Source organism: Hippopotamus amphibius, chromosome 9 (assembly GCF_030028045.1).
Source record: "Hippopotamus amphibius kiboko isolate mHipAmp2 chromosome 9, mHipAmp2.hap2, whole genome shotgun sequence".
Taxonomy (NCBI): domain Eukaryota; kingdom Metazoa; phylum Chordata; class Mammalia; order Artiodactyla; family Hippopotamidae; genus Hippopotamus; species Hippopotamus amphibius.
Genome location: NC_080194.1, coordinates 130,046,474 through 130,063,562, shown reverse-complemented (window position 1 = coordinate 130,063,562; position 17,089 = coordinate 130,046,474). Strand labels below are relative to the sequence as shown.

The following is a 17,089-nucleotide window of genomic DNA, read 5'->3' as shown; positions in this document are numbered from 1 at the left end:
AAGCTCAGCTTCACACACTGGACACCATCACCAAATATGGTCAAATACCAGAGAAATACACTGACGACAGAGAAAGAAGGCAACTCCTTTGAGCTTTGGAGTCACATTGCCTGACTCTGAAACCGCTCTCCAACTCACCACAACCTGGGAAGTTCATTTTTTAAATCTCTTGGAGCCTCAGCTTCCTCATCTTTAGTTTCATTTTCTGGCCACATGTGTGGCTTGCAGGATCTTAGTTCCCTGAGCAGGGAGAGAACCCAGGCCCTGTGCAGTGGAAGCACAGAGTCCTAACCACTGGACCACCAGGGAAGTTCCTCAGTTTCCACATCTGTAAAGTGGGAATAATAACACTTGATAGCTCATAAGGATTAGGTGAGTTAATTCATGCAGAGCCCTTAGGAAGGTGACTGTCACTTAGTAAGTGCTTAGTGAACGGAAGCATAGAATAGTATCCAACACACACACAGTGAGCATGACATGGGTGACGGCCTTTATTATTATTACCATTATTAAGTCACCTCTTAGCTCTGTGACACTGATAAAGGGATCATTTCTCTTCCATTCCTGCATTACCACACTGTGAAGCCAAGCTCTCTGTTCTTTTGTATAAGGAGACCCCCACAGCCTCCATAGGAACAAGAAAGCCCGAGAGCCAGCAGTGCAACCTGGAAAGTCTGCTCTCAGACACTCCCAATGTACACCTCAGGACCCTCCTATATCTCCAAGACAAAGCCTGCACCTTACACACTTCCTCTTGAAGAGATAAGCATTTGCATTTTGCAATAGACTTCTGCCTCCAGCCTCCAATCTGAGCTCACAAAGAATCCCAGGGAGAATGCAGGTGGAGTATTATGCCCCCTTGACCAAGGAGGATATGCAAAGACCTCGCTGAAATGGTCTGTCCAGGGTCACCTGTTTGGAGAACTTGAGTTTGAATCCTGCTGGGAGACCTTAGGCAAGTGACTTAACCTCTCTGAGTATCAGCTTTCCCACCACTAGATTGAGATAATGATACTTACCTTGTGGGACCATCAAAAGGCCAAGGAGAGCTCCGCCTGGTGTGCCAGTCACACAGGAGGCCCATGGTCAAAGGAAGCCAGTTATATTGGGAGCCTGAGAATCTAGGCTTGCAGTTTAGAGCTCCCCACAATGCCACAGCGCCTCCCATTCATGCCAAAGTCAACTTGGCCAGGGACTTCCCGGTGTTCCCACACCACATTTCCTATGTCTCCAGATGCTTAAGAAGTGCATCAAAGCCTCCTCACTGGACTCTTTCTTCCTCCTGCAATTCCAGAGGGGGCTGGAGGCAGACGGCCCTGACCATCTCACTGCAGAGGAGAGTCCCCTTCAGCTGCCCCAGCACAGGACAGATCCTCTAGGCGAGGAGCCCTGTGAGTGCAGGAACCCTTCCTCTAGCTCACCCACTCTGGGGCTCCAGTATGCGGCAGCCCCTCTCCATCAATAGGGCTGATGATGCAGAGCTAGAATTCATAGGTGCCCTCTGAGTGCCTGGCACCAAATGACATGATTTACAGATATTATCCTGTTTAGCTGAACTCACACATTAGCTATTTGTATTCCCATTTCTCAGATGAAGAAACAGGCTCAAAGAGAATAGTAATGTGCTGGGATCTGAAGCAGCCGCCTGGCACCAAGTTTCAGCTTCTTCCAGGGTCCTGGCCCCTTGGCCACCCTGGGGAGGTGTCAATGCCCAGCACAAGGAGGCGTGGGTGGCAAGACAATTTCTCCTTTTGAGAAGCTGTCTGGGATGCAGCAGAGGAGGGGGCCATGTCTTTTTGGTAAATGGGTAGTATTTTTAGAAGGTCCTCTTTGGACCCGCCCTTCCCCCTGGGCCGCCACCTTCTACATCCAACTTGAGAAAAAGTTCCTAATCCTTTTGCCACCAAAAGTCCCTTTTGGGGTTTGTTTCCATCCCCACTTCACACTACACCACAGAATGTAGTGTTTTAAAAGCACATACACATCAGAGTGGTTTTTGAAATAAAGGTTCATTTCTCTCTCCCCTGGGGGAAATCAAATATTACCAGAATGTTCTGGCTCAGACCTTGATATTCAGTCTCTGCAGCCCTTCTCTTCTCCATCTCTGCTGGGGAAAGTCTTTTGAGTCTGGGGCCGTGATGAATGCTCTCTATTTATTAGCTTGTTTCAATTGTCACAGTAGCTCTGGGAGTCTGGTATTATTGTACCCATTGTACAGATGATGACAATGAGGTTAGGCTCAGTTATCAGCTGCTTTCTTCCCAGAGAGGGGGGTATATCCTTGAGGGTCTGAGGAGGCACTGAGAGGGAGACAGGGACTCCTTTGCTACCCCAAAGCCTTCAGCACTGCTCTTGCACTGTGATGAAAGAGCTTGAGAAGAAATACTTCCCAGGACTTCCCCGGCGGTGCAGTGGTTATGAATCCGCCTGCCAGTGCAGGGGACACAGGTTCGATCCCTGGTCCGGGAAGATCCCACAGGCCGTGGAGAAACTAAGCCCATGTGCCACAAATACTGAGCCTGCGCTCTAGAGCCCATGCTCCGCAACACAAGAAACCACCACAATGAGAAGCCTGCGCACTGCTATGAAAAGTAGCCCCCACTCACCACAGCTAGAGAAAGCCCACGCACAGCAATGACCCAATGCAGCCAGAAAGAAAGAAAAAGAAAGAAAGTAAAAGAAAGAAAGAAAGCTATCTTTAAAAAAAGAAAAGACAAGAAATATTTCCCTGCTTGTTGACTGTGATCTTCTCCTCCTGAGGAAGAAATGGAAACTCTCTGAACTGTGTGTCTAGAGACACGGGTTTGAGTTCCAGCTCTGCCTCTGATCTCGAGAACCATTCCGAACCTCAGTTTCACCAACTAGGTGTGGGAGCCTACTCAGACCAGGCTTTTGGGGATTCTAGATTCTTCACTGCCTGTCGGTTTTCCCCCTGCCTTTCCTCCAAGCCCCCTAACACCACTCTGCTCCCCAGCTTCATGACAAACTGCTTCCGGAGACCACATGGTGGTGGGAAGCAAAGAGCCCAGGGTTACTTATCTACCACAACCAGCCCCCAGTCGGCATCTCTATAGATCGAACAAGTTCCTCTTTTCCTCGTGTACCCTATAGCTTCCAGATAAACTCAACAAGACACCTTGCATTTTTTTTCTCTCTCCAAACCTATAAAATAATGATTCACTGAGCATCTCCTATAAGAAAGTCACTGGGCTCAGTTCTCCGGGGGCCCCTAGAGAGGTTTAAAACACAGCCCCGGCCAAGAAGCTTGCAGTGTAGACCCAGATGATATTTTTGAAAAGAGACAAAATGTGATCCTAATGGAACAGTGGTTAAGAGTGTGAACTCTGGGTTCAAATTCCAGTTTGATACTAACGGTGGGACCTCAGATAAGTTAGTCAGCCTCTCTGAGTTGTGGAATCTATTACCTTTAGGGGCATAGGGTCAACCTCATGAGGTTGCTATGACTCGCCTAAAGTGACAGATCCAAGAAGTGCTACTAAGATGTAAGGTCCAAAGTGAAAGCAGCAAGGTGTCACCCACCTGCCGAACAACCGGCGCCACTTAGAATACCTAAGGATGCAGAGATCCTGCAACCCAGGGATTTAATTCTTGGGTGTATACATACCAAAGAAATGCTGCCACAGCTCCACAAGGGCCCTCATCTGAAGTGGCTCCCTGCTGTGCTTTTTGTGGTGACCAGGAGTTGGAGGCTACTTGGGTGTCCATTGCTAGGGAAGGGATAGTACAAAGTAGCCACTGCAATCTGTAGAGGATGATGCAGTGATTACAAGCAACAGACCAAATGCACAGGGAGGCGGATCTTAATAACAGTACAGGGACTTCCCTGGCGGTCCAGTGGTTAGGATTTCGCCTTCCCATGCAGAGGGTGTGGGTTTGATCCCTGCTCAGGAAGCTGGGATCCCACATGCCTTGAGGCCAAAAAAACCAAAACATAAAACAGAAGCAATATTGTAACAAATTCAATAAAGACTTTAACAATGGACCTCATCAAAAAAAATCTTAAAAAAAAAACCACAGTTACGGAGTGAAAAAGTAAGAAGCAGAACGAGCTCTGATAGCCCAATTCTAGATGTGCAGAGTGACATACAGGCACATAAAAAACCAACACGTATTTTAGAAGAACACATGCAAACAAAGGGACACACCTCAAGGGCATTAGAATGGGTGCCCAGAAAGAGGAAAGAGAAACTAATCAAGAGAGATGCCTCATGTGGATCAAAGATCAGAGTGCTCTGCGAAGTGAGATGTGCAGTTAACTCAAGATTGAAGGGCTCCTGAAGTTTAAAAGAAACAAAACAAAACAAAAACAAAAAATCATGGGGTGGGCTGTTTCTGAGGCTCACCAAACAGGGCCTGACGCCCGTAGATGCTCGAAAAAGAAAAAAACTCTACTCTTGCCTCCCTGTAGGCTGTCCAGGGATGGGTGGATTTTGGCCCAGGAGCCCGCAGTCCTGCAGGAGGAGATGAGAACGTGCAGGACTTGGAGATGAGCAGGGAAAGGTGGGCACCATCTGTAGAGGAGGTAGCCCCAGCACTCCTGCCCCCTTTGCTGGTCCAGCATGGGTGACCCAGGAAAATGAGACAGAGAAAACTTCTGGAAACTGCTGGTCTCACTCAAGACTTTCACTTCCTGGAGAGGCCTGAGGAGATCACAAGAGACAGTAGAAACTAAGGCATGTGTCAGTGCTGAGGGGTAATGGGGCTGGAAGGCAGCCGGAGGTTCTAGTCACTTCTCCAGGCAGGGAGATTGGAAGAGGTCAGGAAATACAGTAATTGGTTGATTCTGACCGCAGGCTCTTCCTCTGTGCCAAAGGGGCTTGGCTTGGAGTATGGAATCAAAATGAAAAGCAAGCCAGGCCTACAGGCCTAGGTGTTTTGTTTCCCAAGACAATTTGTGTGTATACATGTGCGTCTTAATTATCATCTCAATGTCTCCATTTAGAGTATACAATTGATTGTTGCCAAAGTCCCCACTACTCCCTATTGCATTCTGCCAGGTCCCATTTGGCACAGTTATGGCCCCCTTAGGTATTTGGGTTTCCATCCATTGGCTCGGAGGCCTTCTAAGATCATGTCTGTCTCTGATCTGCAGGAAAGATGATGGCTTGGGATGGCTGGGTAATTGGGGCAGAAAGAGACAGGACTGAATTCTGTCCTGCCCCATCGTGGGATGGGGATGCACAGGAGGGTGTCTTCTAACAGAAAGGCTTGGAGGGGACTGGCCCTGAGTGTCCACACTGGTCAATTCCACAAAGGAAGGAGTAGGAAGCATGGGAGTTGTGGTATCTGGGGTGCTGGAAGAGTCTCCCCAGCCCTGGTGCCAGCTCAGATTGAAAAGGGATTAGGAAATAAGCTGTCTGGGAACCAAAGGGCACAAAGAGTTACTCCCCACTGGACCCAGCCTGCTGCTCCACCTCACCCTCCTCAGTCCCAACCCCTCAAGAATCTTGGCATTTCCATCATAGCTCCCAGCCTCTCTGGGCTGAGACCAGCCTGTGCCAGGATAAAGAGGTCTCAGAGCAGGAAAGCTGGAAATGGAAGCAAGGTTGGCTCCACTCCTGGCCACAGAACTTCTCAGCAGTTGGAGGGAGGGCAGAGGAAGCGGACTGACGCAGCCATGGAGACCGCTGAGTTTACAACAGATGGATGAAACAGGATCCACACAGGGAGTCATGAGACCTGAGATCCCAGCCCTGCTCTGCACCTGACAGGCTGTGTGACCCTGGGCAAGTCCCTTTCCCTCTCTGGTCCCCAGGGACCTCATCTGTTTAATAAGAATATCATGCTAGACCCATGGCTCTCAAATGAAATTATACAAGGAGTCCAGCTCCCAGAACAGGTGATAATGGAGCTATTTAATTAAAGGGCATGGGGTGGGGGGTGGGGGGTGGATAGAGAACCCCCCCCTTCCCCAAAAGGGGCTGCAGAGAAGATAGTAAAAAAGACAACTCCAGGCGACAGTTGAGGTCTTGGCCTCCAGATGCTCTCTGATTTGTCAATTTCAACTAGTGTAGTGGATTCTGTGGTGTGTTATTCAGATCAGCTCCTTTTGGACCAGCTGCTGGAGGGCAGCCAGCTCACAGGGCACAATTCAACCTCCCTGGGAATAGCCCAAAGTCACACCCTTCTCCAGAGGCACCCACATACAGTGATTGGTGCCTCTGGGGGTGCAGAGGTCTGGTCTGGGAGTCTCAATTTGGGATAACCCTGGCCATCCCAGCTTCAGCCCTCCCCATGGGATTGGCTGAGAGGACTGGATTGCAGCCCAACTCCTGGCTCTGCCCAATCCTGCTTCTTCCCTTACTCCAGGGGCCCTCTCCCCACCCTGGAGACCTCTCCCCAATAAACCTCCCATGTGCAAATCTCCATCTCTGAGTCTGCTTCCTGGGAAACCCCACCTGAGACAATTTGGTTTTGTTTTTCCCCATGTAGGGCCTGGAAATCATACAGAAACCCACAAAAGACCCCACAGAGACCACCTCTGAGCCTTCAGGTAAGCCACCTATCTTCCCTGGACTCTCTGGAGGACATCAACCTCATCGCAACTTGGAAAATCTTGAAACTAACAAGACGAGCTAGATGCGGGTGCCTGCAAACCGCATAGTTATTGGGGCCGAGGGGCCTGCCGGTCCGGGGGAAGAGGGAGGGGAGGAGGGAGGAGACAGCTGTAAGAGCTGCAGCGAGGGGAGGAGGGGGCCTCTGTGCTTGTCCAGTACACAAGCCTCCCCCACCTCTGCCTGGCCTTCCCTCTGCAAGCCTCAGCCTTCCCAGCTGCAGTCAGTGACCCGAAAAGGAGTCCAACAAGTTTTTCCTGGAAGAAAACCTGAGCCGGGTGCTGGGGTGGGGTGGGGGTGGCAGGGAGGGGAGGGGAATGAGGAGCCTGTGGCTGCAGTTAGCCGAGTCAGGCTCCCAGCTCCAGTCCGAATCCCCAGCTTGACCTAACGCGGCACCTAAGCCAGAGGCAGGCCCTTTGCTGGGTGCTGGAGACTCCTCCATCAATGAATCACGAGCCAGCCCTGCCTACAAGCACCTGACGACAGTTAGCACACTTGGCTGTGAGTCAAAATTGCCTGAAGTGGGTGCTAAACACACAGCAGCCCCGACCTCAACCCCTGAGGTTCTGACAGTAAGTCCGGGGTGGGGTCTGGAAATCTGAATTTTTAAATGAGCATTGCTCTTGGGCAACCCCTCCCCCAACACGCACACGCTTGCCTTGAGGTGATTGAGAACTCAGATAGGTTTTATTTCCAAGGCCGCCTGAGTTTCCACTTGCCGAGAAGACACTGCCTCTCAGTTTGCATGGCTCTACGCAAGGGAGCCTTCCAGACCCTGCATTTCTACCACCTTTCCACTTCTCCCCAGCTGGAAACCCTGGCATCAGATTGGTTCCCGATTCCTATATTTTTCCTTCTAAAAGTCCCTCAGCAGCCATCCCCTTGACCTAGTAGCTCCAGCCCCCGAACCTAGATTGTTACAAGACCTACTAGCTCTTTCCACTAATCCAGAGTTTCCCAAACTTCAGGCATTCACCTGACTCCTTTACAAATTGTTTGGTCATGTCTGCATACCACCTGTTGTATAATTTACCTAAGCATTTTCCTTAAGTTAACTTAAAAAAAACCCCAAACGTATTTATCGTAAAAGAAAATTTTCTGGAATTGAAAGCAGAAATGCAAATAGATACTTGTACACAAATGTTTGTAGCAGCACTAGTCACAAAAGACAAAAGATGGAAACAACCCAAGTGTCCATGGACAGATGAATGGATAAAGAAAATGTGGTCCAACCCCCCACTGGAATATTATTCAGCCATAAAGAGGAATGACGTTCTGACACATGCTACAACATGATTGAACCTTGAAGATGTTATGCTAAGTGAAAAAAGCCAGACACAAAAGAGTGAATGTTGTATAATTCCACTTATATGAGTCACCTAGAGTAGTCAAATTCATAGAAACAGAAAGTAGAAGGGTGGTTGCTGGGGGCAGGGGCAAGGGGAAAATGGGGAGTTCGTGCTTAATGGGGGCAGAGTTTCAGTTTGGACTATGAAAAAGTTTGGGAGATGGATGGTGGGGAAGCTTGCATAACATTGTGAACGTACTTAATGCCATTGGATTGTACACTTAAAAATGATTACCTTGGTAAATTTTACGTTTAAAAAAGAAGAAAACTTTCTATCACTACCTTGCATGAACAAAAACCAAAAAACAGAAACCAGTCTCTCCTGCAGTTGAAAATAAAACCATATTATCAAATTAACGTCATCTGCCCTCCCATTTTGTTAAAAAGAAACTTTAGTATTAGCGTGCTGCTAACATGCCTACCCAGAAAAAAGAAGGATTAAAAGAGAATCAGAAAAGCACTGATGTCCTCCCTATGAGAACCAGCGTCAATCAAGGCCTCTCTGAGAATTGTCTTTGGACCACGGATCACATATGTGTCAAAGTCTTTGGAAACACAAGGGACGTCGTGTGCCCATGACGACCTCTCAGATCTTTCTATGCAATCCCTCTAGAAGCTGTAAAGGTTACACTCGGCATGTGTATTCTTTGGTGGTTTTTGCAAAGTGCTTCTGTGCAGGTCATGAAATCATCAAGACAGTGCTCATGTCTTATGTATCTTATAGACACGCCTCGGGAGGGGAAGTCAGTTACCCAGGGTGACTGATGCCACGTGCATAAGCTTTACCCTCTCCCTCAGGCCACTTCCCTGATCGCCCAAGACTGACCCACAAGGCCTTGGAGCAGGGTCCCCGTGTTAATTTTCTGATTCTACTCTCAACCAGGTCCTAGATGCCATGTTCCTGCCATCAGACAGACTTTGCTGTACCAGCAAGTTGCCCTCTGACTACCCAGGATCCACCGACCCTGCATCTGTGGAGGCTCACGCTTCCGCCCAGGTACTGGATGGGTCTCAGGGGACCTGGTTTCAAACCCTGGCTCTGCTAATAACTTGGCTACGTGGACTTTGGCAAAACCTCCCAGGAAGTCCCCAGAGGTTTTGTAACATGGAGAAGGTACAGGGGTTGGACCACATCAGTGCCTCTCAATGTATGTGTGCCCGCTGGACCTTTGAGATAGGAATCTCTCTCTCTCTCTCTCTCTCACACACACACACCCATAGCCAATTAATCTGCCACTGGGAGCCCCACCCCAGGCCCAGCCAATGGGATCTGGGGGCAGGGCCTGGGAACCTGCATTCTAAACAGCCTCCTGGGCGATTCTCTTGTATGGGAAGCCTGGGAACCCCTGGCTCAGTCGTCTCTGAGGACCCTTCCACTCCATATTCTGAGATCTTGGAGACCAGGTCCTTGCCTAAGGCAGGCTGGGATTTGGAAAGTGATGATTTGCTGGGGTCTCAACTTCTCCCCCTTCAGCTCCACCAGGAGCAAGAAGCACTAATTTCCTTAACTTTCTGATTGACTGGGAGTTGTATTTATTGGGGGGGGGTGGGGGCGTGTGGCACATAGATGGAAGACTTCCTGCCAAATTTAGGAACTCCTGGCTGCAACTGGAGGTGAGGCACTTATGTCCCCTCCCTTGTGTCACCTAGGGTGGAGAGAGATGCTGTGAGGCTCAAGGGAGAACTCTGGGGTTTTGAGCGTCCCAGACAGAGATAGACATGGTGGCTCCAACTCTGATATTCTGGGACTTCGGAGACCCCCACCCCAATCCCTTTCCGGGGGCCCTTAGTTTCTCTCCTTAGAGAATGTGGCTCAGGACCCCAACTTGCGGTAGATACGCCAACGGTCAAAGATATTCCGGGAAAGCCCCTGCCCCCCAAGATGGTAAAAGAGAAGTGAGGATTTCTCCATAGCCCTCGCTGAGCTGGGGACCCCTCCTAAGAAGGCCGGGTGCCCAGACTCCAGAGTCAGAGCTGGAAGGTGATTCAAGAGGGAAACTGAGGCTGAGAGAAGGGCAGCCCTGGTCCTAGGTCGCCCGGTAGAGGGAAAGCCTGTGGCTCCCTCCGCGCGCCCCTGCGCGCTTCTCCAGATTCTAGGACGCGCGCAGGCAGACTGTCTACCGAGCATTTGGCGCGCAGCCTCCCTGCTCTGCGTGCTCTTTCTGTGTCCCAATCTCTCTGCAGACGCTGCGCTCCCACCGCCTCTCCCCGCTGCCTCCCTGCGCGCCGGTGCTCTGGGCCAAGCAGCCGAGCTCCGGGTTCCCCGCTCCCAGTTCCTGCGTGGAATCCTTCCACAGATGCTGAAAATGAGGAATTTCCAGGGTGTGCGCTCTGCACGTTACCTTCCCTCTCCTCCCAGCTTTGCTATATGACCTCAGACAAGTAGCTACCAGTCTACCAGTCTCTGAACCTCTATTCCCAGCCCCACTTCAGGGGCTGCAGAGGGAACTTTGGTTACCTGTGGACTCCTGCGCGCTGCCTGTGGCTTCTCCCTCCTCGCCCGCTCTGGGGCTGCAGCGAGAGAGCTAGTCAGCTTGGGGAGGGCAGTCGCCTGGCCACTCCACCTCCACCCCCTGTGACTGCCTTTTTTCTCTTTCACTTTCTCTCTTCATTATGGGGCTTGGGCCAACCCAAGCTGGGGAGTAAGCAGGGACCCAAGCCTCCCCCTGCTGCACCCACCTCGTGCTCCACTCCCTGCACTTCCTGGAGTGCCCAGTCAGCTCCTAAAAATGGCCAGTGTCCGGCTTTGGAGGAGGCAGCCTGCCGGAAGGCATATGATAAACAAGCCCTGGATTGCAGGGAGCCATCCACACCCTGGCCAGCCCTCAATCTCTCTCCACCTCAGCCCCCACTTGAAGCTGGCAAACCACCCCTGCAGGGCACAGGGACTTGCTCGCTGAGCCATTCACTCTTGGGAAGGCTGATGCCCTTGGGAAGAAGAGAAAATTCCTCAGGGAACTTTTCTGGCTGGAAATTCAACCCTGGCAACCCTGAATTCTCATCAGCACACACCTCCTGGCAGTTTTCCTCCCACCCTTCTTCTTCTAGAGGTCCTGGACCACGACTCCATCCATCCTGAGACTGTGGGAGGTCAGTTTCCTTCCCAGGCTTGGATTTCCTCATCTGGAATTGAGGGAGGAGTGGGTCAAGGTGACTTTTGACCTCTCTCTTCCCCTGGAAAACTCCCCCAATAAGCTCTGGCTGCAAACCAACAGAGCTGGCAAACTTGTCATCAATCTATAGGTTCAGAGGAAGCCTCACATTTTAGCAGTGCCTGAGAAAGGGAGTCTCACACTCTCAACCCCACAACAATGGCAACACCAATAATATCGGGTTCCTATGTGTATCTTCAGATCCTACAATGCACCAGGCACTGTGCAAGACACTTTGATTCTTCGCCTTTGTCTTGTAATAAGAGTTTCCCCTTAATTCCATATAATAGCCCAGGAAAACAGACTCAGAGTAGGTTGACCTGTTCAGTGTCACTTCACACCCAGCTGGGATTCAAAACATCTGTACTGCCTTCAGAGCTTGTACCAGATGTCTGTGCTATGCTGTCTCTCATCATCTGTCCACTGTCCCCACTTATTCCCCAAAACACCATTTGGAAACTGGGGAGAGGGCAGCATTGGTCCAGGTGACTGGCTACCACCAACTGTGGCTCAACATCTAGACCAAAGGGCTGAATCTGGCTTTGGTTTCCCTGCTTCTCGGGAATGGGGTGGGTCTGGCAGGGGTTCCACCCTTCAAGGGCACCCCTCAGTGTTTACCTGGCAGAGAGAGGACCTTGTGGTTGGTTGAACCAGGTCATCAGTGCTGAGAGCTAACGACACACCCCCTGAAGGTCAACCCTCTAGTATCCTTCAGGCTGATAAAGCCCTCTTACATTCCAGGCATCTGGGCGGACCAAACGTCCCTCAGTAGAAGGAAATGTAAATTACCTCACTTCTTGCAAAAGCCCCAGCAGGAAAAAGAAGCCTCTTGGCACCCTCACCCCCGAGTTCAGAGCAATGTCTCTGATAATTTGGGATGGCAGGACCAGCTGAGACTTCACCCTAAATTAAGAAGCATTATCAGCCCCAATGTCTCCCATCCGCCTTTTTACCTTGGGGCTCTGGCAGGTAGGACCCGGCAGGGCGTGGAGCCAGGCAACGCATGGTGTGAGAAACAGAGCGTGGCAGCAGCTCCTGGACTCTGGCAGCCCCTTGTGGTGCCTTCAGCCTGCCCAGCGATGCCTTCCGATGCCCAGCTGGGGAGCAGGCAACCTCATCTCTGGCCAGTCTCCCTACACGAGTCAGAAGCCCGCCAAGACTAAGCAAACATGCAAAGGCAGCAAGTAAGGGACCAGCAGAAAATTCTCGCCCTACCAGCTGATCTGAGCAGTCAGATTTCTCATATCTAGACATGCTCTAATTTGTCCACACTCCCTTAAACAAAAGCTGCGCCTGATGTGAATTTCGGTTCCTTGTTGTGGACCAGATAGGGTGACTGATCACAGAAAGTTATGAGTTGTCTGTTGAAGGGTCTTCAATATGCTGACAATCTGAAATAACGGCAACCACAGTGGAGCCATGCTGGTGCCAGCTGCCAATATCGGCCATCCTCTGCAGGATGGGGTCGGGGTCAGAGCCCCACAGATGCCTCAAGAGAAGCCGAAAGCCCCTGCTAGGTTCCAGCAGACACCCTAGATTCCACTCCCATCCATCACCCCATCCCTACACTAAATTGCCTTGAATTTCCCTGGAGAACATGAGTGGTTCACTCATCATTTTTATTCTAAGAACATTGGACTAAAACAGAAAATACACATAAAAAGTGTTACCCCAAATATGGTACTTATAGCCGTGTGGTTTGGGGGTAACACGTAGATGTGGCAAAGAGGCTGTCCGTCTCTAGATGTGGCAGAGAGACTATCTGTCTCGTGCAGGGAGAAAGTTGGCACATTTTTAACTCTCTGCCCAGGCTGCTGGCAGCCTCGAGAAGAAAGTCTCAGTTTGGGACTAAGGGACTTTTAACACCTCTTCTAATGCATGGTCAACCCATTTCGCAGAGAGCAGCCCCCAGCCTCAAGCCTTATGTGGACAGCGGTGTCTGGCTAGAATGGAATAATGTTACTCTGTTCCCTTGTTTCATAGTTACCTTCTACGTGTGGCATTCTTTTTCATTTACGGTGGGCGTAAACTTTCCTTGGGAAATAAAGTTAAATAAAAAATGTGAGTGGTTTGAAAAAAAAAAAAAGTCAAGCTAATCAGAGTGTAGATGGTGTGAGGAAATCATGAGGGTGGTACCAAAATGAATGACGACTAGGAAATAATGACTTCAGTGACTCAAGCATTTTTACAGAAAGAACACTGGATGGGAGTCTAAAGGACTAGGGTCCAGCCCCCGTGGTTATTAGTGGATGTGTGATTTTGGACCCCTCACTTCCGTTGTGTGTGCCTCAGTTTCTCCATGTGTGAAATGAGGGCAACAGTGCCTATATTTGTATGGTGATTATTTCTGAAGCAGTTGCTGCTTTCAGAAATCCCAGGGGGGGAAGTAGGCAGACAAATGAGAATGCTGAGAGTCAATGTGAAACAGTCTTGCTTTGTTAGGCTAACAAAACAGACATGATGAATATTAGAAATCACAAGAAGTCTCATCTTCCTGTGACCTGATGCCCAGGGAAAGGCACACCTGGCCATTCAGTGAGGTCACTTCCCTGTCCTCAGAGGGAGCCAACTTTGATGGCCGTGGCCAAGGCAGCTCTGAATCAGCTTCGTGGCAGGGCCGAACTTGGAATGAGAGTTCCCCAGGCCTGGGGTGCCCCTGTTTGGATGCTCTCATGTCTCACCTGGACCACAGCTGCAGGCCGCTACCTGGTCTCTCCATGTCCTCCTTCACCTGCCCCTGCCCCAGAACCACGGTCCACAAGACCCAAATCTGGTCATGCCTGTGTCAACACAGGTTTCTAGCAGAGTGGTGACTCGTGCCGGCCTGTGTTTTAACTGTTAACAGAGGCCATAAACTGGCACCAGGAGGGCCTTGTGTATGGAAATGGGGGAGGAGCGCTGTGGTGCCCTGATAGGAGTTGATGGGGGTCTGAATTCCAGCAGAGGCGGTGGAGATGAGGAGGGGGGTGCCGAGGTAGAGCCACAGGCCTCCAGGACTGAGTGTGCGGGGGAGTAGGAGGGGGCAGAGGGGTTACGCCAACCCCAGGGTGGGGGTGGGGGTTCTCCCTATTAAAGTATCCCGCATGCCTGGTGATGCTTCTCTTCAGAACTCCCCCAGAGGTGGTGACCATTCTCCTGAGCCCAGGATGAAGCCAATTCCCTCCTGACTGAGGGACCCTCTCAGCACTGTTGAGGCCAGCCTTGCCCTGGGCACCTGAATTTCTTTGTCTCAAGTCAGGGTCCCGCATGACAAAGCTATGGGCAGAAGCATTGCTGAAGTTACCAGTCTGGGGTCCCCTGCCAAGTACCAGGGAGAGGAGTGGGGGAAGTTGATCTTACAAGTAGGGTTCCAGAAAGCTTGCCATCCCTTGCTACGGCTTGGTCCTACCTGTGCGCTTCTGCTCAAGCAGGTCCCCCACCCTCCCCTCTCCAGGACTGCCCTCCTGCCTCCTCCCAGCAGGCTGTATTTTAGCCATCCTTCACGGCCCGAGCTCCCACCTTCATCACCCTTCCAGCTAACAACAACCTTCTGCCTTACTCATTTTTAGCAAACTTGCTGCCACGCATTTGGCAATACATCGTAGACTTCCTATTTCACAAGTATGGTCCCTGCTGCCTCTGATTAGGTCATAGAGTCCTTAATGTCTGTCTTACTGTGATTTTCTTATTTAAAAGACACAGGACTCCAGGATTGGTTGAGCGAATGGATGGCGTTGGGATTTGAATGATCAAGGCAGACAAGTTCCGGACTTCCCCGGTTGCACAATGGTTAAGTATCTGCCTGCCAATGCAGGGGAAATGGGTTCCATCCCTGGTCTGGGAAGATCCCTCATGCCACAGAGCAAGTAAGCCCGTGCACCACAACTGCTGAGCCTGTGCTCTAGAGCCTGTGAGCCACAACTACTGAGCCCGTGTGCTGTAACTGCTGAAGCCTGGTGCCTAGAGCCTGTGCTCCACAACAAGAGAAGCCACTGCACTGAGAAGCCCATACACCGTAACAGAGAGTAGCCCCTGCTCGATGCACCTAGAGAAAGCCCGTGCAGCAACCTAACGCAGTGTCCCCCACTCCCCCAAAAAAGGCAGACAAGTTGCAAATGGATGGAGGGTCCTCCCTTACTAGGTTGTAAGTGTCTTTTCTTAGGCTTATTTGTGATCCTCCCTCCCTATTTCTCACAGGAGCTAAATAAATGATCAAGGAGGAGGGAGAGGAGGAGGTGAGAAAAGAAGGAAAAGAGATTGGTGGAGAGGTGGTGACTAGATAGAAAAAAACTGGTATGTAGGCAAATTAGGCAGGTCGGAAGGTACACGAGCACATAGGCCTGTCCGTGGATAAATGTACAAGTACGAAGGCAGGTAAATAAGCTGACACATAAATATATAGGCAATCTGATACATGAAAGATTGATAAATTGATAAGTAGATAGAAGTAGGTAGTAGATGTAAGTTGATGAATTGATAAATAGATACTAGTAGGTGGTTAAGTAGACCAGATAAGTTTGAGGGCAGGCAGGTGCATGGATGGGCAGGCAGGTGGGGAGACCAATAAATGGTAAGTGAGGACACAGGTGAGCTGCTCAAGGTAACAACAAAGAACAGAAACAACGCTGGTTGAGTCAGCTGCCAGACTTGGAGCCAAGCCGAGTATAGCACAGGCCACTGGTCAGCCCGGGAAAAGCCGTGGGGAAGTGCCAACTTCCGGTACAGGTGCTTCTAGGTGGGAAGCCACTCAAGGTGAAAAACCAAGCGGTCCTTGCTAACACATCTCCTTCCAGGAGTCCAAGGAGGCGCCTCGATCGCCGAGCAGGAATGGTTTGGGAACAGGAAGGAGGGGGAGGAAGGGAGGGCGTGGCCTGCCTCCCCGCTGTGTTCTTGCTTTGGTGACTCTCATTCTAAGAACCAAATAGGGAAGGAAGCGGGAGGAAGAGCTTGGCAGCCTGGGGTTTGTCCCTCCCTTTCCAATAAATCAGGCAACATCCTAGAAGGAGTCATTGTTCTGTGGTTCCTAGCACAGAGGCTTCATGGGCAAAAATACCACATCGTGAAAACATAGAGCGACAAGACAACAAAGGAAAGCCAAAGAAAATAATAATATATAAAACCATGGTAGGGGCGTCCTACAGCCTCTGAGAAAGCTCACCCCAAAGGCTCCGCTGTGCCTCCATCCACAAATCCGAGGTTGGCTTGGTCTGACCTTGGCCCCATGCATCCTTCTGTTCACCTTGGGTTTGTGGTTGTCCCAAACACCACACTTGAGGTTGACGAGTCAAAACAAACTTTCTTCTTGCCAGGAATGCATGTGCCTTATTTTGGATGATGTCACTGAATTCTCAGAATAGCCACTCTGGATGCTAGCATCGCATCCATTTTACAGATGGGGAAACTGAGACCCAGAGGGGTCCCAGGAAGAACTCCCTGTCATAGCCTTTGGAATCAGGCAGTCACAGCTGGCACTGAGGCCACAGCCCCTGTGCCAACTTGAGGGTGGGGGCACATTGGCTCATTTCTCAGAGGCACACAGAACCCAAGCACTCGGCACTGGAATAGGTGTCTAGATATGACGTGGGGCCCCCAAAGAGACTGCAGACCCAAACCCCTGGTTTATTTTCCCTCTGCCCGATATTCCTAGTGTTATCTGTCTAATGCCAAGAACTACCTTGGATAGTTTCCCAGCTACCATCTCATTTAACCCTCACTGTAACCCTGGGAGGTTTATATCATCACTCCCATTTTAGAGATGAAGAAACCGAGGGTCAGAATGGTTCAGTCATGTGGCCAAGGTTACACAGTTTGTAAGCAGCAGAGCATGGCCTCAGAACCAGAGCTGTACAGCTTCCAGCCTGGTTCTTTTTCCATCACTGCCGTCCTAAATCTCTCTTCTCTGGCCTCTGTCCTCCAGGTGTTGTCACCCACTCTCAGTCAAAGACTGCCTGAGTCTTTGCTTTGATTCCCCAGTTAGGCTGCTGAGTTCTGTCAGGACTCTTGGACCTCCCCCAAGCTTGCCTGGGGCTGGAAGC

The 17,089-nt window shown here is 50.5% G+C and overlaps 1 protein-coding gene across 5 annotated transcripts in view; it reads right to left on the bottom strand.

Moving 5' to 3' along the window:
* CIITA (class II major histocompatibility complex transactivator) overlaps positions 1-16,279 on the bottom strand; it is a 45,701-nt gene extending 29,422 nt beyond the window's left edge. For 2 of the 5 annotated variants that reach the window (XM_057695180.1, XM_057695181.1), the window contains exon 1: positions 12,029-12,105. In XM_057695180.1, the coding sequence (XP_057551163.1) occupies positions 12,029-12,080 (52 nt within the window). In that variant the 5' untranslated portion in view covers positions 12,081-12,105. Of the gene's footprint in view, positions 1-3,625; positions 3,729-12,028; positions 12,129-16,212 lie in introns of those variants that run through there. The other 3 variants (XM_057695177.1, XM_057695179.1, XM_057695176.1) reach the window with 3 other exon arrangements.
* Between the last annotated feature and the right edge of the window lie 810 nt (positions 16,280-17,089).